Source organism: Dipodomys merriami, unplaced genomic scaffold, assembly GCF_024711535.1.
Source record: "Dipodomys merriami isolate MVZ:Mamm:240054 unplaced genomic scaffold, mDipMer1.0.p SCAF_92, whole genome shotgun sequence".
NCBI lineage: Eukaryota > Metazoa > Chordata > Mammalia > Rodentia > Heteromyidae > Dipodomys > Dipodomys merriami.
This window is the reverse complement of record NW_027206535.1, coordinates 2,628,670-2,653,562: the sequence shown is the minus strand read 5'-3', so window position 1 is coordinate 2,653,562 and position 24,893 is coordinate 2,628,670. Positions and strand designations below refer to the sequence as shown.

General features: G+C 41.5%; 2 protein-coding genes across 2 annotated transcripts; both read right to left on the bottom strand.

Annotated features, from left to right (window-relative positions):
• Nucleotides 1–5,766: 5,766 nt before the first annotated feature.
• LOC138821484 (small proline-rich protein 3-like) lies at nt 5,767–6,492 on the bottom strand. The gene is made up of 3 exons (XM_070013756.1): nt 6,276–6,492; nt 6,084–6,131; nt 5,767–6,035 (listed from the first exon to the last, which is right to left on the bottom strand). Exons 1-3 carry the CDS (start codon nt 6,490–6,492, stop codon nt 5,767–5,769), a joined length of 534 nt encoding a protein of 177 aa, XP_069869857.1.
• Nucleotides 6,493–21,607: 15,115 nt separating this feature from the next.
• LOC138821437 (cornifin-B-like) lies at nt 21,608–23,512 on the bottom strand. The gene is made up of 2 exons (XM_070013645.1): nt 23,478–23,512; nt 21,608–22,394 (listed from the first exon to the last, which is right to left on the bottom strand). The coding sequence occupies exon 2, from the start codon at nt 22,373–22,375 to the stop codon at nt 21,872–21,874; it is 504 nt and encodes a 167-aa protein (XP_069869746.1). The 5' UTR covers nt 22,376–22,394; nt 23,478–23,512; the 3' UTR covers nt 21,608–21,871.
• Nucleotides 23,513–24,893: the final 1,381 nt, after the last annotated feature.

Here is a 24,893-nt window from a genome sequence, read left to right as displayed (position 1 = left end):
CTTCCTGAGTGGCTAGGATTAGAGGCGTGAGCCACTGACACCTGGTTCTGACAATAGTTTAACATTTCCAATTTTCTCCCACTCCCGAGTTCTAGTCAGTGAGAAGGAGAATTTGACAGGTGGCCACATAGCTGGGTTTTCCTTCCCTTCCTGACCTCCCCTCCTATAATAGGATCTACAGAAGACTTTTCATCAGGTTAAACAACATGATAGATAAGCTTCAAAGAAGTGATCAGCACACATTATCTGGGTAATCTTTGTACCTGAAATTGCTACTATGTGGGCCACTCAGAATGCTGTGAACCTAACATCTGGAAATCTTGACAGATTGCCCTATGACAAAATGACAACAGATGGTTCAGCTTGTCTTTAATGAACAAAAGAAGAGGGAATGAAAAATGCACTGGACATTGTGCAAAGGAAGGAAGTATGTATCTCCTTTCCTTGAACAGAGCAGTATTTGATTCTTCTTGACTAAACATTAGTCAGGTCCTTCTAAGTCTTCCTTTCAATTGGGCTTCTACCTTGGCCCCCATCCTGCTGGACCTGAGAGTCCAGTTTCCAGAAGAATCCTGGGGAGTTTAGAGAGAACCTCCCACGCTTGATATCTGATCATCTTGCTGTGTCTTCATCAAGAATCCTGTCGAGTTGGATTAGCAAGAAACTCCCTACCTTTACTGTTTCCTCTTAACTATTTTCTTTAAATTTTATTGTAAAGTTGGTGTACACAGGATTACAGTTACATAACTAAGGTAATGAGTAAATTTCTTTTCTAGTAGTGTTATCCCCTTCCTCATTTTCTCCTGCTTTTCTTCCCCTTAAGCTCGCCTTCCCCCAAGTTATAAAGTTCATTGCCAACATAGGGTCTAGTGAGTTTCACTGTTGCATTGGTTCACCCTTTGTCCCACAGTTTCTGATTCTCCTTCCGTTCCCCAAATCAGATAAATCTATATACAAGACAAAGGGCACAGGAATAAAAAACAGTGACACCCAGTTCTTCTCCTTAACTATACAGGTGCAGTGGTATTGGCTATATTTGGAGTTAACTTTGATTCTCTACTGAGGTCTCCTTCCTTCTGTTGTAATACTTTGTGAATAAAACTTGTACTTTAACCACTGCTCAGCTCTTCTTCTTCTTCCTCCTCTTCCTCCTCCTTTTGAAGGTCCTCACCTAGGGGCTGGGTCAGATGACTTTTTTTTTTTTTTTTTTTTTTTTGTCAGTCATGGGGCCTGAACTCTGGGCCTGGGCACCGTCCCTGACCTATTCGGCTCAAAGCTAGCATTCTACCACTTGAGCCACAGCACCACTTCCGACTTTTTCTGCTTATGTGGTACTGAGGAGTTGAACCCAGGGCCTCATGCATGCAAGGCAAGTACTCTGCCACTGAGCCACCTTCCCAGCCCCCCAAGGGTCAGATGACTTTGACTCCTCCCTCTACCCTCCTGATTTATTTGCTAAATGGTACAACTTCTGAATCTTCAAAGTCAGGTTTCACATTCCATTTTTCTCTTCTGGAATTTAAAGTTTCTCCAAAGTAAGACAAACACAACAGATTTGCTAAGGGCCTGTGAATGTCAGGAACAGCAGAACTCCCACAACTCAGTTTCTAATTATAGCACTAACATCTTCATTTTGACCTCACCAATCCAATGTCTACTTTATTGAACCTCTATCTATGTCTGTCTCTGTCTGTCTGTCTGTCTAACTATATGTCTACTATCTAATCTATATAATCTGCTGATCATTTCCCCCTCCCTCCCTCCCTCCCTCCCTCCCTCCCTTCCTCCCTCCCCCCTCCCTCCCTCCCTCCCTCCCTCCCTTCCTCCCTCCCTCCCTCCCTTCCATCCTTCCTTCCTTCCTTCCTTCCTTCCTTCCTTCCTTCCTTCCTTCCTCCATACCTAGATTTGGATTCAGGGTGTTCTGCTTGTTAGAGAGGTACTCTACAGACTGAGCCATACTCTTAGCCTTTATGCTCTGGATGTTCTTAAGATAAAATCTCAAATTTTGTGAGAGCCAACCTGGACCATAATACTCCTTTTTAAATATTTCCTGTCATAGGTAGAATTTCAGGCATATGCCACTGTTCCCAGCTTTTTCTGTTGATGGGCTCTTTTGAACTTTGTGCCAAGGTTGTCAAGAACTGGGAACATCCTGATCTCAGCCTTCTTATTAGCTAGAATCACATGCATTAGCCACTACAACTGGCCTCATCTTATTTCTCAGTAATTATTTAAGACTTCCAAGTTGTAGCCAGGTGCTAAGTAGCTCATGCCTGTAATCCTAGCTACTCAGGTGACTAAGATCTGAGGAGTGAGGTTTGAAACCAGTCAAGGCAAGAATGTTCATGAGACTCTTACCTCCAATTAACCAAGAAAAAGCTGGAAGTGAAGCTCATGTGGTTCAATCGGTAGAAAACTAGCCTGTAGCAAAAAAAAAAAAAAAGCTCAGGAACAGTGCCCAGGCCCTGTGTTCAAGCTCCAGAACTGGCACAAAAAGAAATTAGATTTCCAGCTTGCTGAAATGAATCCTTTGACCATCAAAGTTGTATTCACTCATTCTTTTACAAATTATTCTAATTTTCTTAGGATCTCTAAGACCCATAAGAAGTCGATGTTATTAATTCACAAAATGAGACAACTGAAGTTCTTAGCACTATGTCTCCTCATTTTGTAGTTGGTTGGTTTTATCTTCCCACAAATTTGACTACTTTCTTGGTGATCAGTGATCATGGATGGCCTTTCGGTTACCAGCATAATTCTCCCTCTAAGAGCAGTCTGAACCTACTGGATGCCAAAGTTGAAGTTTTGTGCAACATTTTCTTTGTATCCTTCTCATCTTCCCCCCAGCCCCACCCTGTCCCCACCCCTACCACCCTGTACCTGTTTGAAACTCAGGGCTTTGAGTTAGCTGGCTTTGCTTTAATAGACTTTAGGTATCATACTTGGAAAGACTGGAAATACTTGGGCTACCAGTGTGAGTAGCTGTTGGAGTCTTCATATGTCCCTAACAGAAAACAGAATTGGGAAGAGAAAGAACAAAGGCTATCTTACCCAAGAAGCTGAACTTTTTGTTCATTTGGAAATGGAATGTACAGATTGAGAATGGCATAGCTTGGCAACATCTTTGAGATAATTGTGTTTTTGTAAAAACATAATGAGGGCTGGGAAGGTGGCTCAGTGGTAGAGCGCTTGCTTGCATGTTTGAAGCCCTGGGTTCGATTCCTCAGCACCATATAAGCAAAAAAAAAAAAAAAAAAAAAAAAAGCCAGAAGTGGCGCTGTGGCTCAGTTGGTAGAGTGCTAGCCTTGAGCTGAAGAGCTGAGGGACAGCGCCCAGGCCCAGAGTTCAGGCCTCACGACCGGACCCACCCCCCAAAAAACATAATGAAAATATAAATCTAAATTTTTTTCTGGTGCTAGGGTTTGAACCCAGGGCCTCATGTTTATTCCACTTGGACTCTACCACTTGAGCCATTTCTTTAACCCAGCTTTTTGCTGGTTAATTTAGAAATGGAATCTCTAAAATTTTTCTGCCCTGGCTGATTTTGAACCATAGTCTTCTGCATCTCAGTAGCCTGAGCAACTAGGATTAAGGGTGTAAGCCACATTTTCATTTAAAAAAATGAAACGTCTTATATAATGTGGGAAAACATTAGAGTTGTTCAAAAAACAAACATACTCATAAAACCACAAGATATATTTTGCCCTATTTAGTGTTAGGACTTTTTCTTTTAATAAATCTACATATGTGTGTTTGTATACATGATACTGGGTTTTTTGTTCATTTTTAATTAACATAACCTCTACATTTTCCAATAAGACTAATTGCTCTTCTATATTTTTTAAAATAGATATACAGCCTTACATCACTCTATCATCATCATCATCATCATCATCATCATCATCATCATCATCATCATCATCCTTATTTGGTTGAATTCAGGGACTGGGTCCTGTCCCTGAGCTTTTTTTTGCTCAAGGCTAGCACTTTTCCACTTGAGCCATAGCTCCACTTCTGGATTTTTTGGGGGGTTGATTGGAGGTATGAGTCTCATGGACTTCCCTGCCTTGTCTGGCTATGAACCATGATCCTCAAATCTTTAGCCTCCTGCATAGCTAGGAATACAAAGCTGAACCATAGGTGTCCAGCTATTTTTTTAAAAATAAAAGATAGGTGGTGCCCATGTAATGCAAAACCACAGGTAGAGACTGAACCACAAGGGGATGAGTAATTGCCAAACTGGCAGGAGAGAATGAAGTCATTGTTCTGTTAGGTGCATACACGTTGTGGTGACCTCTTATTATTGCCAATTTCAATGATGGAATTGTTTAGAGATGACTCTCAGACTTATCAGATAGGGACTGTGACTCAGTGTGGGACTGTAGTCCCTGTTATCATGAACATAAAGCAATATAAATATTTTAAAAGGTGGGTGTTGTTCTGAAGATTCTTCTTAATTCTCCTTGTATCTCTGATATTTTGAAGCTTAATGACTGGCCTGTCAGCAAATTCAAGGTTGATCATTGTCTATGTTAGATTAAATATCCCTCCCCCTGATAATCAATGCTAAAACACACTCCTATTTTTACTCACTTGGTAGATAGATTTCTCAGGGTTATTTTGTGAGGAAAGATTATTTGGGAGGGTATGTGTGTGTGCAGTTGCATACTCTTTGTGTGAGCAGAATGTATCACAACTCCTAGTGAAGACTTCAGATCATTAAGGATGAACACATTTTAGACCTCTTAAAACACAGAAGCTACGCAGCATACAACGCTGTCTGTCCTGATGAAGATAGTGCTTATGTGGATCGTTATACAATGTGTGGATATTTAAAAAGAAAATGTGGGGCTGGGAAGGTGGCTCAGTGGTAGAGTGCTTGCCTTGTATGCATGAGGCCCTGGGTTAAATTCCTCAGCACCACATAAGCAAAAAGAAGCTAGAAGTGGTGCTGTGGCTCAAGTGGTAGAGTGCTAGCCTTAAACTGAAGAGCTGAGGGACAGCTTCCAGGCCCAGAAAAAAAATGTATCTTTTTCTGAATGTGTGTGGGTCTGTATGTATTCAGATTATCTGGAATATAAACTGAATGAAGGACAGTAGACTGTCAGGCTGAAATATGTGAAACTTCAGTGAACTTTTCACAAGGTAGACAGGACCTTGTGGGAAAACACTGAGGATTAAAGGTGCACTGAAGCAGAAGCCATGGTACTCAGTAGGAAAGAATCTTGTTCCTGTTGTGGCTGTCCAAACAGATAGGCTCAGGGTACCATTATACAACCTGCACAAGTCCTCAATGCTATCCCAGAAATGGCCTCTACACAGGTCCCCATAACCCATAGAGGTACACAGTGACAAGACAAAGCAGATGGCATCAATGCCAAACATTGCCATCTCTCAGTCTATACAACTTAGCTTATCATGGGAGACCAAATAAGGGGAAAGACACAGCCAAAGACAGAGTCAAGAGTGGAATTAATGGTAATTTAATGGAGCAGAGCAGAGAATGAAATATTCATATCTCATTTTAAAACCCTCTTCAAATGAACTCTGAGCAACCAAAGCACAGCAGAGGCACTAATGTTTTCTGCTCAATTCAGATGCTCAAAGGACTCCATTGTGTAAAAAGAAGGTCTCAAAGCATAATTTTTTAAGATACAAATAGACATACACTATGATGAGAGTGACTTTAGACAAATAAGACATAGAAGCAGATGGGAAGAGTGTGTTCATCCGCTGGTGGTCATCTCCTCAAGAGTGCAGACAGTATTACTTCTGCTTGGTCTTCAGCTGAGCTGGGCTTGGAGTGACTACTGAGGGGCAAGACTGAGGAACCTTGGACTGGCTTGGTTCTGGTACCTTGGTGTAGCCTGGCTCAGGGACTGTGGTGCAGCCTGCCACAGGGACGCTGGTATTGCATGGCCCAGTCACTGTGGCATAACCAGGCCCAGGAACCTTTGAATAGCCTGGCTCAGGGACTGTGGCATAACCAGGCCCAGGAACCTTTGAATAGCCTGGCTCAGGGACTGTGGTGCAGCCTGCCACAGGGGCACTGGTATTGCATGGCCCAGTAACTGTGGTATAACCAGGCCCAGGAACCTTTGAATAGCCTGGCTCAGGGACTGTGGTGCAGCCTGCCACAGGGGCACTGGTATTGCATGGCCCAGTAACTATGGTATAGCCAGGCTCCAGGATGCTGGCATTGCATGGCCCTGGGACTGTGGCATAGCCAGGATCAGGGACACTGGTGTTGCATGGTCCAGGGCCCACAGTGCTGCCTGGCTCAGGGACTATGGTGTATCCCTTCTCAGGGACCTTGCTACAGCCTGGCTCAGGAAGTTTGGTGTTCCCAGGTTGTGGAACATTTGGGTGGCATGGTTCCGTGGTGATGGGAACAAAGGGTACTTTTGGTAGAGGCTGGGAGGGCTGTTTCCTCTGCTGGTCTTGAGGCTGAGGGGGTGGAACAAGGGGCTGCTTCTGCTGGTAGGAACTCATTCTTCAGAGAATGCTGAACCTAGGGACAGAAAGCTGAGTTAGTGGTTTAGAGGACAGAGTAACACGGTTTGTTTAGTAGTACATCTCTCTCATTGCATATCCCTTCAGAAGTGAGAAACCCTCTTTTCCTTCTTTCTGTTTCTCTGAATTCAGAACATAGGATGCTGTCCTGGTTCCCACATGATTTTAAAGTAAAAGATAAAGGTGATTTGTGGAGCCCCATGTGGGTGGAGCATTTCTCTCTGCTTCCTTTCTTTTTGTAAACATAGTTCTTTTATTGTAAAGATACTATACGGGGGGGGGGGTGGTTACAGATACATGAGTAAGGTGATGAGTACATTTCCCATTGAGCATTGTTACCCCCTCTCTGCTTCCTTTCTACCGAATGCATCTGACACAACCTGTACATAACCTAAGATCTCAACACAAGCAATTCATCACAATAGCAGGCTTGGAGGATTGCTGCGAGGCCCAAGTTTTCAATCATATGAGACGATGATAAGGGAAAAGGTCTAGAGTCTACCCACTCATGTCCATCCCATAAAGCACATTATGTCTTATAGGACAACTGGTAATGAATCTCTAGATGAGCCTGTGGGATCCACCTCTGAGTTTCTGCTTGTGCTGTTGTCTGCCACATGCTTTCTGGAAGGCTTTCTTGTGCATCTCTGCTGTCCCCACCTGCTCACCCCAGTGCCTCTGTCAGATTTCACGTTACCTTCATTATGTTATCCATGTCGGTTACCTGTGCTTCCTTCTACTCCTTTCACTGCTGTATTTTTTTTTTAGTAAATTAGGCCCTTATATATGTTTTCTAATCAGTCATACACTCACAGAGTAAAGAAAATATTACTTTTCAGTGTCCATATTTCTAATGTCACGTTTTCTATGGCATAACCTCTCAGTGAATTCCACAGGAGGAATTAGAAAGTCACTAAAATTTCCTAGGATATAGCATATCTTCCTGTTCATTGAACAGATCAGTATTTCCCTCCCTTATCTGTCCACAAGGCTCATGCCTCTCATATGAGGAGAAGGTCAAAGATGTATAAATGGAAGTTGCCCATGCATGAAAATAAACATAATCTTTAGTATGGAAAAGAAGTCTCCATCAATATAAAGCTGTGACAGGAGATTATTGAGAAGTTCCATGTGGGGAGACTTACCTGGGCTGCCGGGAAGGTTGAGTTCTTTCTCCTCGCAGGTCTGGTGTGGAGTCTCTGACCAGCTGGCATTTTATACAGAAAATTAGTCCTGCCTTAAGGAAATAGGATTTCCTTTCTGACAGCTGTCTCATCCCAGCATTTGTGATGAAAGTCCATGGCTTAACATTTTTTGATGCTTACTGTTTGACAGTGTGTCACCTAGTCCTGTGATCAGTGTCCACCCTTTCTGGTGGTAAAAGGAAATGCAGAAGGCAATGGATTAAGAGAGGAGGAAGTTCTTCAATTTCCAGGACCAGAAAGTCATGCTTGCTGGTTAGAACCCTAATCCTATTTAGTTCAGATCAATTCTGTTGGAGCATTTCCTATTTGAAATAGGTGTAGGGATACCAATAGACATTTCTGATTTTTTCCAGATGCCTTGCAGGGAAGAGAGGTACTGCAGATTGAATGAGTCATCTGATTTCCAATTGCTTAGTGGACCAATGCCTGGGACATAAAACGAATGAGAAAAGGCATCTTTGGAAATAAGTGGTTTTTATTTTGGAGGAGGTCTTTTTTCTTTTTAAAAAAAATAGCTTTAGAAAGAATTTACTATACCAGGGTTAAAGTAGGGAGAAATAGAAATACGAAAAGAAGCATTTCCTGTTTCCCATATAGAAAATTACAGTTAAGGACTCTGAGTTTTGAGAGATCTTTACATGTGTTGGTTCTAGGTACAAGACTTTTGTTTGTGCCCTGTCAGAAAGTGCATGCCTGTAATACCAGCTATTTTAGAAGGTAGAAGGAAGATAATCAGTCTGAGGTCAATGGGGAGAAAGATGAACTACTGAGACCCTATTTCAGAAAGAAAATACAAGCAAAGGGCTGGAAAAGTGGCTCATATGGTAGTGTACTTAAAGATCCTTGTTAGATATAAATGATTTGTAAATGTTTTCTCAAGATTGCCTTTCTTCCTTTTTATATTGTCTCTCATAGAATAAAAGCTTACTTATTGCTGGCCAGTGGCTCACACCTGTAGTCCTAGCTACTTATGAGGCTGAGATCTGAGGATTGTGGTTTGAAGCCAGTCTGGGTATAAAAGTCCCTGTGGGACTCTTATCTCTAATTATTCACTCAAAAACCAAAAGTGGCACTATGGCTTAAGAGGTAGAGCACTAAGGTTGAGCATTAAGAGGATCAGGGACAGTGCCCAGGCCCTGAGTTCAAGCCTTACAACTGACAAAAGCCCCTACATACATTTATACATAATTAATTAATTAATTAAGCTGGTCCTGGGGCTTGAACTCAGGGACTAGGCACTGTCCCCAAGCTTCTTTTGCTCAAGGCTAGCACTCTGTCACTTGAACCACAGTGCTACTTTGGGTCTGAGTAGATTATTGGAGATAAGCATCTCATGTATTTTCCTGCCCAGGCTAACTTCAAACAGTGATCCTCAGATCTCAACCTCTGGAGGAAGTCTTAAGATGCCATGTTGTACAGAATTTATTCTTGAGGATGGACGGTCAGTAGCACCTGGATCTTTATAATGTGACAACACCTTCCTGGAATATCCTGTCTGTCATGGTCTCTTGGGAGACACAGGAACAAGACAACTCTGGTTTTTGAATTAATGTGCCAGCTATTTTCTCGAAGATTACTAACTTACTAACTAATCGTTTACTAGGCAATGCCTTTAAGAAATCCAAATGTCTTCAGGTATATGGATAACGCCTTCCTTCACTGTTCTACTAGTGTATTACCTCCCATAAACTTGATAGCCTAGACTCAACCACCATCATTAGCTCCTTCCACTGTTTCCACAATGCCAGCAGTTGTTCTTCAACCCCAATATCGCCTGCTTATGACGGATGCTCAGTCAATGGAAAGTCTATTCTGACTATATCTGTGGGTCCATAAAAAGGGAGACATGCAAGAAGGTAGGCCGGAAGGAAAGTTGAAGAGCGAGAGAAAGAAAAGGAAAGAGAGAAGAATGAAGTAGATGAAAGAGAAATTAAGAAAAAGAAAAGGCGTAATTTTAGAAGAATGCCCAGAATTGTTTTTGAGAACCGGAGGGATGCTTTTGCAAATGACTCAGGCCTCATGATACAGGCTGAGAACAGAGTGAGGATTCCTCAGGGAGTAGATGCCTTCAGTGCCTTCCCCACCCATTTCCTTTCTTCTCCGTGAGTGTTTGAATAGCCTCCTCCCTCCCAAGTGCTGTCATGGCCACCACCACACCTAAGTGCTAGTCGTTTCCTATTACCTCTCCTTTAGGGTTCAATGTATGCTCCTCTCTTTTCTAAAACCACCTCTGTGGAGTTCCAGACACAGGGGGCTCTGGCCAGATGTTGCTCTCATGCTGGTATTCCTACTACCAGAGGAAAGTTCTTCTTACTCTGTCTTCCATCATACTTCATTGTTCATTGTCCTGACAGTTTTTTTGAACTTTTCCTTTTCTTTCTTTCTTTTTTTTTTTTTTTTTTTTTTTTTTTTTTTTTTTTTTTTGCCAGTCATGGGGCCTGAACTCTAGGCCTGGGTGCTGTCCCTCAGCTCTTCAGCTCAAGGCTAGCGCTCTACCACTTGAGCCACAGCGCCACTTCTGGCTTTTTCTGCTTATGTGGTGCTGAGGAATCGAACCCAGGGCCTCATGCATGCAAGGCAAGCACTCTACCACTGAGCCACCTTCCCAGCCCCTCTTTCTTTTTTTTTTTGCCAGTCCTGGGGCTTATACTCTGGGTTTGGGTGCTGTGTCTGAGCTCCTTTTTGTACAAGGTTGTCACGTTAACACTTGAGCCACAGAGACACTTCTAACTTTTTCCTGTGATTAATTGGAGGTGGGTCTCAGATACTTTCCTCCTGGGCTGGCTTTGAACAGCAATTCTCAGAATTCTCAGATCTCAGCCTCCTGAGTAGCTAGGAGTATAGGCATGAGCTACCGCTACCTGGCTTCTTGAACTTTTTTTGTGGAGAGTGCCTTGAACTTCTACCTTTACCCAGATCCTGTCATTCTTGTTCATTTAGTCAAGCACTTACAATAGCTGAAAGCTCTTTCTGAACTTCTGAAAGCTTCTTCATGGGCAGTGTTGGGTGTGCCAAAGGATCTGGCCTCTCTTTCAGGGAGAGTAAATCCAGGACCTTCATCTGAGGGTGTGTCCTATAACCTTAGGTACTTAGACTTTTTCCATTAGATTTTCTTCTCTCATCAATGACAGGTAGCTGCTTTGGGCTAACTTTATTATTCAGGGATTCACCAAATCTTTTGGATCTTGTATGTACGTATGTACGTACGTACATATGTATGTATGTATGTATATATGTATGTATGTGTGTGTATGTGTATGTGTATGTGTATGTGTATGTGTATGTGTATGTGTATGTGTATGTGTATGTGTTTGTTTGTTTTTGTTTTTGCTTGTTTTGGCTCTATGGACCATTCCCACATGTTGCCTAGAATTCTTCTTTTCCTGACCCAAGGTTTTCTGATGCCACAGTGTGAGCTGTCTGTGGAAATATGTAGTGAACTTGCACACATGAAAGCTAAAATTTGAACTTCACCTCATTCATGCCCAGTGCACTAGCAACCACACATTGTCAATGGAGGGCATGAGATGAAAGATAATGTTTACCTCATCCTCTAGGACACAATTTTTCAGTTCTCTCAGAAGAGAGAACTTTATAACATACTGATTTTTCCTTTTGTTTAGTTTAATTCCCCCCTCCTCCCCTTGTCCTCTGTCCTAGATTGTGTTCTCTAAGAAACTAGCTGCACAAAAGACTGTCTGCAGATCTAATTTAGGGACATCTAGAGAATGTTATGAAATGCATGTTCCATTAGAGGTACAGAAAGAGGAATACAATTGCTCAATGATAGAAATCAGTGCTCAGTTCAAGGTCAGGGGATTCATTTGATGGGTCAGTGTGAGAAATTTGAAGTTGCTATAAGATCCTGTCTTCAAAGATTCTGGAACAGAATCTAGAGCATGCTCTAGTCATATGTGACTGCTTAAATGTAAATGTAGAGATTTGGGGCTCTGAAGAGCAGGAACTACCAGGCTTAGACAGCTTTCCTATGCCTGAGCACTGGAACTTTGGTGTGAGACTATGGTCAGGTTTTATTATGCTCCTCTACATGTGATTCTGTGCCTGGAGTTGGCCTGATAATAGTAGTACAATTTTACATCATGATAGGAAGGAGGCAAAGTGTGCTGACAGCCTCAAGGTCTGGGTTGGGCAAGGGTACCCTGGACATGAAGGTATTTCAGAGGGCTAGTCTCTGTTCTGACAGTCCAGGAGCATGCTCTGGGGATCTAGACTCACTAACTTTGTCACCATCAGCATTTTGTTCCTAGCTAACCTGACCACAATCACCCAGCAGAGTTCTGTTCATCAGCAAATTGCTGCCCCACGATAATGAATAGCTTTCTAATATATGTCTACCAAGATTCCAGTATGTGATGTGATAGAGAATATGTCAAGTTACTCAGATGCTCTCGCACTGCTTTCTTTATAGGTTCTTAGAAATCAGAAACAGAAGAAATGACTTTCTGCATTTTTCCTAGTCCCCTTTGTGTGCGCTCCAAAGTGTAGTTCGGCAACACTGACTTGGTTCTTGTGAAAGTTCTAGAAAGTTTCTCTTTCCCCACTTACATTAAACCATCAATGTCCTATTACCAAAACTGTTTTCAGGGTGTCTGCTTTGACTCCCAGGTCTTTGATCTATTTAGAGTTGATTCTGGTGCAGGGTGATATATAAGGATCTAGCTTTAGTTTTCTTTTTTCTTTTTAATTGTGAAAATACTGTACAGAGGGGTTACAATTACATGGGCAAGGTAATGAGTACATTTCTTATCAAGCATTGTTGCCTCCTCCTTTGTTTCCCCTTCCCATCCCTTCCCATCTTGACCCCCCAATAACCCCCCCCCCCCAGCCAAAGTTGTAAAGTTCGTTTTTTGACATAACGACTTGTACATCTTATTGTTGCCATGGGTCCACCTGTATCCCTATATAAATGATTTGTTTTTTTCCCTTCCCCTCCACAAATTATACCAACATCAAATACAGTGAAAACAGGGGTTATACCATGGGGGAGGACATATTTATAAGATGATTTCTAGCTTTAGTTTTCTACAAGTGATTAGCAAATTTTGCCAGCACCATTCCATTCTATTTTTCTTCCATTCTATTTTTTTAGCTTCCTTATCAAAGATTAGATGGCTATAGGTCTGAGGGTTCATTTCTAGGTTTTCAATTCTATTCCATTGGTCCTGAGGTCTTTTCTTGTGCCAGTACCAATCTGTTTTGATTACTATGGCTTTGTAGTAGAGTTTGAAATTGGTATTAATATTCCTCTAGCACTGTTCTTTCTGTTAAGGATTGTTTTTGCTATTTGGGGTCTTTTATTGTTCCATATGAACTTTTTGATTGCCTCTTCTATTTCCTTGAAGAATGAAGTTGGAATATTGATAGGTATCGCACTGAATTTGTAGATAGCCTTGGGAAGTATTGCCATTTTCACGATGTTGATTCTTCCGACCCAGGAGCATGGGAGGTTTTTCTATTTCATAAGTTCTGTTTGGATTTTCTTTTTCAAGTTTTTAAAGTTTTCATCATAGAGGTCCTTCACTTCTTTGGTTAAGTTAATTCCTAGGTATTTAATTTTTTGTGGGCCTATTATGAATGGAATTGCTTTCCTGATTTCAGCCGCGCTTTTCTCATTGTTGACATACAGAAAAGCCATTGATTTTTGAAGGTTAATTTTATACCCTGCTACTTTGCCAAAGTTTTGAATCAGCTTGAGTAATTTGAGAGTAGAGTCTGTGGAATTCTTTAAATACAAATCCTCAAAGAAGCAAGTGCCCAATAAATGAGTGGTCTAAAGACTTACAGAGAAACTTCTCTGAAGAGGAAAGAAGGATGGCCAATAGACACATGAAGAAATGCTCAACTTCTCTAGCCATAAAAGAAATACAAATCAAAACAACACTGAGATACCACCTCACCCCAGTTAGAATGGCTATAATCAAGAACTTTAATAACAACAGATGCTGGAGGGGATGTGGCCAGAAGGGAACTCTACTGCATTGTTGATGGGAGTGCAAACTTGTTCAACCACTTTGCAAAGTAGCATGGTGTTTCCTCAAAAGACTCCACATAGAGCTCCCCTATGACCCAGAAATCCCACTTTTGGGCATTTACCCAAATGATCACAAACAAGACCATACTAAAGCTACCAGCACAACTATGTTTACTGCAGCATTATTTACCACAGCTTAGATATGGAACCAACCCAGATGCCCCTCAGTAGATGAATGGATCAAGAAAATGTGGTATATATACACAATGGAATTCTATGCCCCCATCAGAAAGAATGACATTGCCCCATTTGTTAGGAAATGGAAAGACTTGGAAAAAATGATATTAAGTGAAGTAAGCCAGGCCCAAAGAAACATAGGTCCCATGGTTTCCCTTATTTGCAATAACTAGTATATGTCTGAGACAAGTAGAAAAGGTCAGATAAGTTGATATTAGGTGAATTAAACCCTAAGATAAGGACACAAGTGGTTTTTTCTTTCTTGCTATTGTTTCTAACATATTTATAAGGTGATTTTTTTTTTTTTTGCTTTGAATGTCCCTCCCCCACTCTATAACCCCTGTTTTCACTGTATTTGATGTTGGTATAATTTGGGTAGGGGAAGGGAAAAAACAAATTGTTTAAATAGGGATCCAATTGGACCCATTGCAACAATGAGATGTACAAGATGCTATGTTGAAAAATGAACTTTACAACTTTGGTGGGGGTGGGTGGGTGGGACGGGGAGGAGATGGGAGAGAAGGTACGGTAGGGGAAAAAACAAAGGAGGAGGCAACAATGCTTGATAAGAAATGTACTCATTACCTTGCTCATGTAATTGTAACCCCTTGGTATGGTATTTTCACAATAAAAAAACTTATTAAAAAAAGAATTTCAATGTGCCTAGTTCAGAAAAATCAAGGCAGTTATTTTTAGGGGCTCAGAAATATTGACCCTTGAGACAAGGTACTGAATAAAGTCTTGAGATAAGGAGAAAGCACTTAACAAATTCAAATCTCACAAATGACTACCTCAATAGAGGTATCTTGCCAAGATTTTTGTACTTAAAGAAGGAGTAAGTGGGAAAAAATATATAACTATTGAAGATTTGAGATATAAGATCAAATTATAAAACAATTTTCAGCGTATCCATTTGCATGCTCTGTTCTTACAGATATTAAGAATTGGTAATTTGTCTGTCACCTTTGAAATGCAGAAATATGGTATTTACAGAGAGCTGCATATCTTTAGCTAAGCAAAGCAGCTTCAAGAAAGCAAAAATGATCACAGAAGCTACAGATCAATGGATGTGAACTCCCCTGTCCCCCCCCCAAAACAAATCAGAGTACAAATCACTCCCCTTCTCCAGTCATCTTACTTGTGTTTTCTAGGGGGGAATAGTCATTGTCTTTTGCTCTGGCTTCCACTGCAGTTAAATAATGCCAGTTCTAATTAGTAAATTCCTTCAAATATAAATTATATTAAGCAAAGTAAGCCAGGCCCAAAGAAACATAGGTCCCATGGTTTCCCTTATTTGCAATATCTAGTATATGTATGAGTCAAGCGGAAAAAGTCAGATAATGTGATGTTAAGAGAATGAACCCTTAGATATGTATTTTAATGTTTTTTTCTTTCATGCATGTGTTTCTAACGCATTTATAAGATTATTTCTTTGTTGCTTTGTATGTCCCTCCCGCCCAGTATAACTCCTGCTTTCACTATATTTGATGTCGGTATAATTTGTGGAGGAGATGGGGAAAAACAAGTCGTTTAAGGATACAGGTGGACCCATTGCAACAATGAGAAGTACAAGTTGTCATGTCGAAAACGAACTTTACAACTTTGGTGCGGGGAAGAATTGGGTGGGGGGAGGCTGGGAAGGGATGTGAAGGGTAAACAAAGGAGGAGACTGCAATACTTGGTAAGAAATGTATGCATTATCCTGCCAATGTAATTGTAACCCCTCTGTACAGTATGTTCACAAATAAACTAAAATTATATTTAAAAAAAAGAAATAATACGGGGATAAAAATGTTGCCCACCTCTATTTGATAAGTATGTATTTGATACTGTTCCTTGGGAATGTGTACAATTATTACTTGTTAAGTAAAAAAAAAGAAAGTCCTTGATGAGAAAGTAATAGTTATTTTAAAATTTACCCTGTATGACATGCTTTTTAAAAAAGATCTTTTATGTGACAAAATGAGAAATTACACATAAGTTACTTCTGCTACATTTCAAATCTGAAGGCTCAAGGAACAGCATATGTGCCAATGAACTTTGATCTGAACTATATTTTTCATGAAGGATAATTTTACTTGGAGAAATAACTGACAGGGAAGATGTTAGACTTGATGTTTGATAGATCTTTCTTCCAATACCATCTCAGTGAGATGTCATGTTGGGGGAAAAAAATGGTTAGCCTTTATGTAGACTTTAAGTGTTGGATGCAACCGGTGACCTTTTTCTAAGCACTAACTATAACAAAAAAAATTTATGAGCCAACTCTCCTTAAAATGTGATTCACTATATGTATGGTTCCAACTTAGCCTACTAGAGCTCGAGACTCCTTGGGCACTTGATGAAGCAAGGGCCTATCACTGAGGACTCTGTTGGCAGGTGTAATGGGCAGCTCCTTGGAACTTCAGTTGGATTCTAGGATCTGGGCAGGACTCTCACAGACAAGATTAAAAAGCTGCAGCTATTGGCTACTTTACTTTAAGAAAATGAACTTGGCTAACAGCCAGAATGAGTTGGAAAATGGATGAAGAATGTAGACTAGCTACATCTTGATTGAAGCTTTGTAGAGCTGACCCATGGAAAGTATGAGATAATAAATACCTGCTATTTTTAAGATATTAAGTTTTTGCAAATATTTAAATTGTTATTATAAAGAGGATGTAGTTAAAGTTACATAAATAAGGTAATGAGTACATTTCTTTTGTTGTTGTTTTTGTTGTTGGTTTTGAGGGCTGAATTCTGGGCTTGGGTGCTATCACTAAGCTCTTCAGCTCAAGGCTAGTGCCCTACCACTTGAGCCATAGTACCACTTCCAGCTTTTTTCTGCTTATGTGGCGCTGAGGAATCGAACCCAGGGCCTCATGCATGCGAGGCAAGCACTCTACCACTGAACCAACTTTCCAGCCCTGAGTACATTTCTTTTGGGACAGTATCATCCCTTCCCTCAGTCTATCCCAGTTTTTCCCTCCCATCCCAGATATTATGGTACTAATATGTTGCACAATAGAAAGCTAATGTAGTATTTATTGTTAGTGGTAAAACTGTAAACTGTTTAGGCAAAAATCATAATTTTGGAATGCTCATGTTGTCTTATTTGCTTACATAGAAGCACCTCACCTTCCCAATACTGATGCATTTTTATCATGAGATGAGTGATGGCTTAATATAAGTTTATAGTTTGTAAAAAGAAATTGGCTTTTCTCCCCAAACTCCATATAAATTCTCAGAGGTTTATTCAAACTGTTACGTGTGTCAACAGTTCAATATGTTCAACAGTTCAGTAGTATCTTGTGTTTGAGATATATCTGTTTGTTCAATCCATCCTCTTGTTACAAACATCTGGGGCATTTCCAGATGCTGTTCTGTATGAGGACTATCTAGTCCCCTACATTGACATTAGTGATGCATTTTCTTACCAACCAAACAGACAGACATGAATACCAAGAACTCTGACTCAGCTAACTCTGTTATATGCACTGAGAATCACATTTTCAAAGAGTACTCCTAGGAATAATAGCCATTGATAGGGTCAGGAAGACTCAGCTATAGAGAGGTGGGATCTACTCATACAACCATGGGCAGCCATTTCCCACCTAAACACAAAGCGGTCTGAATTCCTGAAAGGATCATGTAGTTTTCCTGCCACCCTGCTACAAAGGTTTGACATCAGAGGTTTCTGTCTTACTTGGCAGCCCAGTGGGAAACCTTTTCTCTGAACAGATCTTGTGTAAACCAGATGCTGTCTTGTTTTCTGTAGCACACACGAAGACTGATGGCCTTACTAGGAAAATGAACATGGGGAATCAGAAAACCAAGAGGTACTTGTGAGAAGAAAGATGGTAAGGACAGCAGCCATGTTGTGAACTGTACTTCTAACCCTGTGTGCTGAGACATGCTACCATTGTGACTCCTCAAGGGAATGTAGTACCTGCTCTCTACTGTTAGCTTTACCAAATGACATTCTGCTTACTGCTTAGGGAAGGAGCCTGGATCTGAGAGTACTCCACCCTGCCAGCTGTCCTATAACCTTGGGATGGAAGTGTCTTTTTGAGTCAGTGGAGTGACTGTAATTGGGGAAGCTTCCCACAAGAGAAATATTTAGAATTGCAGTGGGGGAGTTATGAGGCACAATATAAAAAGAAAAAAAGCAGGCCTAAGATGTCACTCCTGACCCTTTTGGATTACTATCCTGAAAACTGTGGCAAGACTTCAGGAAGGTTCCTCTAGCTCATCAACACCTTGGATTTTCTTTAATCCCTTAAAGAAGCATTATATATAAAAGCGATTTCAGTTCCTCTAGGCCATCAGCACCTTGGATTTTCTTTACTCCTTTAAAGAAACATTATATATAAATGCTATTTCAGTTCCTAGTGTAGCTGATGTTTAAAAAATGAAGAAGTATTCAAAGGATAAAATGTACAACACTTATTTTACCCAAAAGTTGAACATAACTACTGTTTGTTTGGCTGTATTTACTATCATGTGTTACATGCTACAATATTTTATATGAGTTTGATATTGCACTAACATTTTTCCCGTATGCATAAATATTCTCATATAATAATAGTATATTCCAAGACTGAGATACAAAGTAACTCAATCAATATTTTCTGTTGAGAATATATGTTGTTTTTCCTTATCCTTTATTTTAATATTAGATATAAAATTGAAACTCTCACCTTCACAAATATTTGTATGTAGGAATGAATATTTCCTGGTGGAGTACAAAGAGTGTACAGATGTTGAAGAATTTGACCTCATTTTGCTCAACTCATAAAGTAATCTTGTAACCTTATAACCCTATCAGCAATATGCCACTAGCAGGATTCCCAATCAGGGCTTGCTCATTTAGTGATCATGATTCCTAGGGAAGTAGTAACTTTTTCCATCATGTCAATGAGCCACAATAAGAAATTACCTTACCATGGTTTGTTTGTTTATTTGTTTTTGGTTGATTTTTTGGTCGTGGGACTTCATCTCAGGGCTAGGCACTGTCCCTGAGCTTTTTCATTCAAGGCTAGTGCTCTTCCACTTTGAGCCACAGTGCCACTTCCAGTATTTTTGGTGGTTAATTGGAGGTAAGCATCTCATGGACTTTCCTGCCTGGGCTGGCTTCAAACTGTGATCCTCTGATCTCAGCCTCCTGAGTAGATGGGATTACAGATGTGAGTTACCAGCACCTGGCCTTACCACGAATACCCATGTGATGTCATTTTCTCCTATAGGTCTAAAACTGTTCATCAATTTGCAAACATTATGGGACTTTTAGTATTTCTGACCTCTTTCCAAACTTACTTGGAGTAGTTGTACATCATGGAGGGACCTTATATATACTCCTTTGACATTAGAAAGCCTCATCTTATCAAGAGAGTCACTCCCCGATGATCACCTCAGCCCCTCTGAAAATCCACCCTCCCTCCATGAAATCCTGCTCTGGAAGGAAGTTTCTGGATATTCTAGATCTGGTCAGCAGAGTCTTTGAAGTCTGCTGGTCACCAGGAAAATTAGGAAGACATAAAACCAGCAGCAGAAAATCTAAGGATCTGGGCTCTGGGTGCAATTCAGACATACAACTAATGAGTAGCCTTAAGTGCTTACCTTTGCCTCCTGGATATTCTTTTGTGTCCTTCTATGGAAAATGAATAGGCCGGATTGTGTGATTTTTTTCCAACTTTTTTTTATTTATGTAATTATTTTTAATTTGTTGTAAAGGTAATGAACAGGGGTTTCAGTTACTTAAGTAAGGTAATGAGTACATATCTTTTTAAACACTATTATGCCCTCCCTCATTTTCTTCCCTTTACCCCTCCCCATAATCCTATCCCCAGATTGTAAAGTTCGTTTACAACATAGTGTCAAGTGAGTATCAATGTTTCATTAGTTCATCTTTTGTCCTTCTGTTTCTGTGATTCTCTTCCCCTTCCACAGATCAGACAAGTTTATATACAAGACAAAGGGTATAGAAAACTAAAACAGAAAGGAAAATATAGAAATAACTGCATACAGGACACAGTAAAAACCTCTAATTTCCAAGTGTTGGAGTTTATTTTGATATACTTCATTATATATGGGTCCTATGCACTTAATGATTGGGCTATTGTGATTACCAGCTAAGAATATCATAGACATATTCTATTTATATATTGTGCAACCTATATTTCTTTGGGCCTGGCTTGTTTCACTTAATATATTTTTTCCATTTTTCCATCTTTATCCTGATATTTTACATTAGAATGACCTGCTTTCCCTTGGCAAATAACTTAAACTCAAAGAATTCACCTTTCCCCCTGAGAGCCTATCTTAGAACTGTCCTTGCTGCCAACCCCATTGAATCATCTCCCCTCCCCATCCCTCCTGAACAAATATATCCTGTGGTTTTAGAGAAGAGAACCTAAGACCAAGGCCTGGTCTGATGCTGATGCCCCTGGCTAGCAAAGATGCCGTTGAAGCCTTGAAACTCCTCAGTCAAAATGAGATTTCTCTCCCATCCCATCTCCATCTCACTCTTCTTCCAATGCTCCACCTGACTTTACTCTTTCTGCCTAATACTCAAGGGGAACCTAGTTGTAAGGGTGTACACCATTTCTCCTTTAGCTAGGCTAAAAGAGACTTGGTTGCCCTTCCCAAATTTCCATCCCAAATAAAACCTATTGGTCTATTGAGTTTGCCTTTCTGCTCTTTTTCTTTTCTTACACTTTGTCTCACCTGCTTTAGCTTTCTTCTTCTGAAAACGACTTGAAATTTTTAGTTTTCTATCATGTTTAATTTCATGCATTTATTTCTATGTCTTACATAGAAAAGCATCATATATGTGTTGTGTTTTGTGTACATGTGTGTGTGTGTGTGAGAGAGAGACAGAGAGAGAGAGAGACAGAGAGAGAGAATACTTGCATGTTTATATGTGAGGAAGGTACAGATCAACTGTCTTAGAGAGCTCCTGGGGCAGGCGTGTGGATTCTATTCTTCTGGCAACATCAGGTATCTTCATAGTAGGCAAGGAGAACTCAATAAAAGAAACTAAGGAGATAAAGTCTGTGAATATGTGTTGTGTGACTTAAGGAATCTAAGCATATGGAAGTTATGTGTACCAATATCTGTATATCTGAAAGTCTACCCCATGTGAGCATGTGTGGGTGCTTTGTGAGAAGTAAAGTGTGAGGAGGGAAGTGTGAATGCTTGTGTTTGGCTCCATGTGTTGGCAATATCAAAGAGGAAAGATGAATAAACAACAAAAAATTGATTTAGAGTATGCACAGGTACCCACAGTTTGGATTAATTTTTTTAAGAGCAATCAACTGAACAGAATAAGTACAACTTTGGGACAAGGACTTGGAGTTGGAGATTGCTTGAAGTGGGCACCATGCATCCTTAGCTGTGAGTCAGTTGGGAGAACCAAGAAACCCCTGATCTAGCTATGGCTGCCCAAAGTAACAGCCCGAGTGGCCTTGAATCTCCCACGACAGTCCAGGAGTCCCTCGCATGCAACAGCTACATGGACACAGATACGTTCTCAGTGCCTGCATCCAGCGCTTCTCACCAAAGACCTCATGACCAGCTTTACTGTGCTAGTTCCTGCTTCATGATGAGAGAGCAGTGAATGTTGAACCAGAAATTGACACATAACCAGGAGTGAAGTTAACAGTGATTTAATGAGAACAGGACAGGGAAGATTCACTTGATCCCTCTTCAGATGAACCTTGAGCCACAGGAAGACTAGCTCACTCAGTGAGCCTTTCATCCATATTTAGAGGCTCAGGAAGACACCTGAATGAGTATCAGGGATATCTTTTGAAGGGAAGCAAAGGGAGAAGGATTATGACTCAGTGACAGCATGCTAATTTCAAGATCAAGCGGCCACGTGGGATTTAAGGGGAAGAAGGCTCAGCATCTGGCAATCGGCTCTTCAAGGGCGAGGCTGCAGACGTTACTTCTGCTTTATCTTCTGCTGAGCTGGTGCTGGAGTGACTGTTGAGGGGCAGGGCTCAGGCACCTTGGGGTGGCAGGGCTCAGGCGCCTTGGGGTGGCAGGGCTCAGGCATCTTGGGGTGGCAGGGCTCAGGCATCTTGGGGTGGCAGGGCTCAGGCGCCTTGGGGTGGCAGGGCTCAGGAGCCTTGGGGTGGCAGGGCTCAGGCATCTTGGGGTGGCAGGGCTCAGGTGCCTTGGGGTGGCAGGGCTCAGGTGCCTTGGGGTGGCAGGGCTCAGGAGCCTTGGGGTGGCAGGGCTCAGGGGCCTTGGGGTGGCAGGGCTCAGGAACAACTGGGTTGCAGGGCTCAGGAGCCTTGGAAGGGCAGGGCTCAGGAACAACAGGGTGGCAGGGCTCCTTGGGGGCGCATGGCTGCTGGGGTGGAGGCTGGCAAGGCTGTTTCACCTGCTGCTGCTGCAGCTGAGGAGGTACAGTGCAGGGCTGTTTCTGCTGCTGGGAGCTCATGCTTCAACAGTGGCTGGTTCTAGAGACAGAAAATAAACTCTGTAATTCCATGAAACAGAGACGAAGTCAAGTTCAATGCCAAGTAGATGTCATTGCACCCCCTTCTAAAGGCGAGGGAGCCTCTCCGTTCACCTATGAAGGCAAAATGTGCTGTGATCATTTCTAGAGCAAGAGCTTAAGGGCATTGTGTTCTGCTCCATTTCAGTGAGGTTCTTTCCCTGGCTTTCTTTCCTCCTCAGACATTCATTGAAATGCCCCCCCCCCCAAGAAAGCTGGATTCTGAGAGACACGTGAGTCTATCTAGTGAGTCTTTTGGAAAGCGATATCCTAGAAACAATTGCAGTCCATCTATCCATCTACTCCTAAGCTATGTAGAATCCCTGGAGCATCTAAGGTGACTCTAGATTAATTCACACCCCTATTTTGCTTCTGGCTTTGGCTTTCATAGTTCCTTTTAAAATATATATCGCTTCCCATCTCTGTTTGCCCAATACTAATCCACTGTAGCTCACATTAAGAAGCTCTTCTTGAACCACGCTTTTTTTGCTTTCCCTTCCCCACCCCTCTCTCTCCATAGATAGATAGATAGATAGATAGATAGATAGATAGATAGATAGATAGATAGATAGATAGAGATAGAGATATTTGAATTATCCTCACAGGTTGTAAGTTTGCTAAGTTTCGTATTGGTCTCACTTACCTAAAGTGCCCAGTACATTGTCTTGAATACAATGAAAGTGCACTAGAGATTTATCTAATGAATTAACAGTTGTTTAGTAAGTATTATACCATTGTGGCGGAGAGTGTTCTGGAATGGAGACTTAGTCTTTCACTCCCTATGAACTTCCTGTGAGCATTTGAATAGATTCTGTCCCCAAATCATGGGTTCCATTGCTGTTCCACCGAGGTGGCAGATTTCAGATTTAACTATTTTTTAAGTTCCCTTTATACCCAAACGGTGCTGCAAGTTCAAGTGATTCCAGTATTTCTGACTCTAGTTATACCTTGCATCAACTTCTCTACACATACATACCCTGCCCACTGTATAGCAATAATAATAAACCAAGCAAGAAATTCAGATTAGTTGCAATCAGAGACTTACCTCGTACACAGAGAAGAAGAGTCTGCCTGGTTGCTCGGGTCTGGTGTGAAGGCAAGGGCCAGCTTGGCTTTTATAAGATGAACATCTCCAGGAAATAGACCTGCCCCAGCCACTATGTTTTCATTTCTACCTGTCACACATGACTCACCCCCCTCTCCTCCATCACCCTTTGACTCAGCTTTTGTGATGAAAACCACTCAGCTGATATAATGGCATTAGCAATCTGACCATGATGTCATCTGGATCCCATTGCCACCTCCCCCTCCAACCCAGGTGGCAAGTTTGTGTTTGGGGGAGGGTTTAGCAACAGGTTGTAGAGGGTTTAATGAGTCAGCTCTGGGGTCAGGGCTGGTGGCCCTGCCACCTGCTGGGTTTACCAGTGCAAGGATTGTTTTGTGGAATAGAATAGGTATTCGCTATGAGCTGGAGGAGAAGGAAAGGGGAGAAGAGGAGCTGGGGGGCACTTATTGTCTCTCAGTAAAGGTGGATGCTAGAGATGGGAGGAACTGATTTTAAGCTCCTATGATCATCTGGGGAAACTTGTGATCTCTGAAATTCACTTCTCACATCCCAACTCCACTGAAATACAAACGTTCAGAATTATTCACTTTTTACCCCAAGCCTCACCCTCATGACTGGTTGCTAATCTAGGTGAACTGGCTTCGCTTTCACCAACCACACCTTTGCCCCTTTGCTTTTGAAATGTGCCATGTCTAATCCTTCTTCTGGGATCACCTTGCCCTTGTGTTTCACCCAGCTGGCTGTGGCTCTTTCTTCCTTCCTAACTAGATTTTATTCTGCCCATCCCCCTCTTAAAACATCTAGAAGACCTTACCAACCACCTGCACCCCAATCCCATCCAGAGACCTCAGTGCTGAACCCTTTGTCCTTCTTGTCCACTTTAGTCTTAGCCCCAACCTATAGCTTCCTGCTAGCTGCAATATTTTCCTATCCCCGCTGACTCTCTACCCCTATGGGGCTCTCAAGGGTGAGAATTGTGCCTACTCAAACCAACAAAGTTCCCAAGGTCAATTGCTTCCTCTTCCTGCAGCAAAAATGAATGGACTGTGAATGTAGGGGCACAGAGAACCTTTAATCCCACTTCTGAAGGCCAATTGGGGATTTGAAGCCAGGAGGTGTGCAACAGATCACCCTAGGGCAAACAAACAAACAAACAAACAACTCAAGAGGAAATAAACTCCAACTTTTCTTTGTTTTAAGTGTCTGGGAAGCCAGGGGCTCTGAGAAGAAAAGAAGAAGAGTTTGGCTTTATGCAGGAGCCCTTAATTGTTGCTTAGGCTAATTCCTCTTAAGTAGGAATAAAGCTGCCTGATGTTTGAAGTGGCTCTAGAGATAAAAGGTATTTCTAATTCAGCTAAAAATAGAAGGGAGTGAATTAGTATAGGGAAAGTAGGG

Excerpts from the sequence above, each read along its gene's own strand:
- LOC138821484 (XM_070013756.1), bottom strand. The coding sequence starts at position 6,492 with ATGAGTTCCTACCAGCAGAAGCAGCCCCTTGTTCCACCCCCTCAGCCT. Across the intron at positions 6,132-6,275 it reads CACCATAGTCCCTGAGCCAG|GCTGCACCACAGTCCCTGAG; the intron begins GCAGCACTGTGG and ends CCCCTGTGGCAG. Across the intron at positions 6,036-6,083 it reads TTCAAAGGTTCCTGGGCCTG|GCTGCACCACAGTCCCTGAG; the intron begins GTTATACCACAG and ends CCCCTGTGGCAG.
- LOC138821437 (XM_070013645.1), bottom strand. The coding sequence starts at position 22,375 with ATGAGCTCCCAGCAGCAGAAACAGCCCTGCACTGTACCTCCTCAGCTG.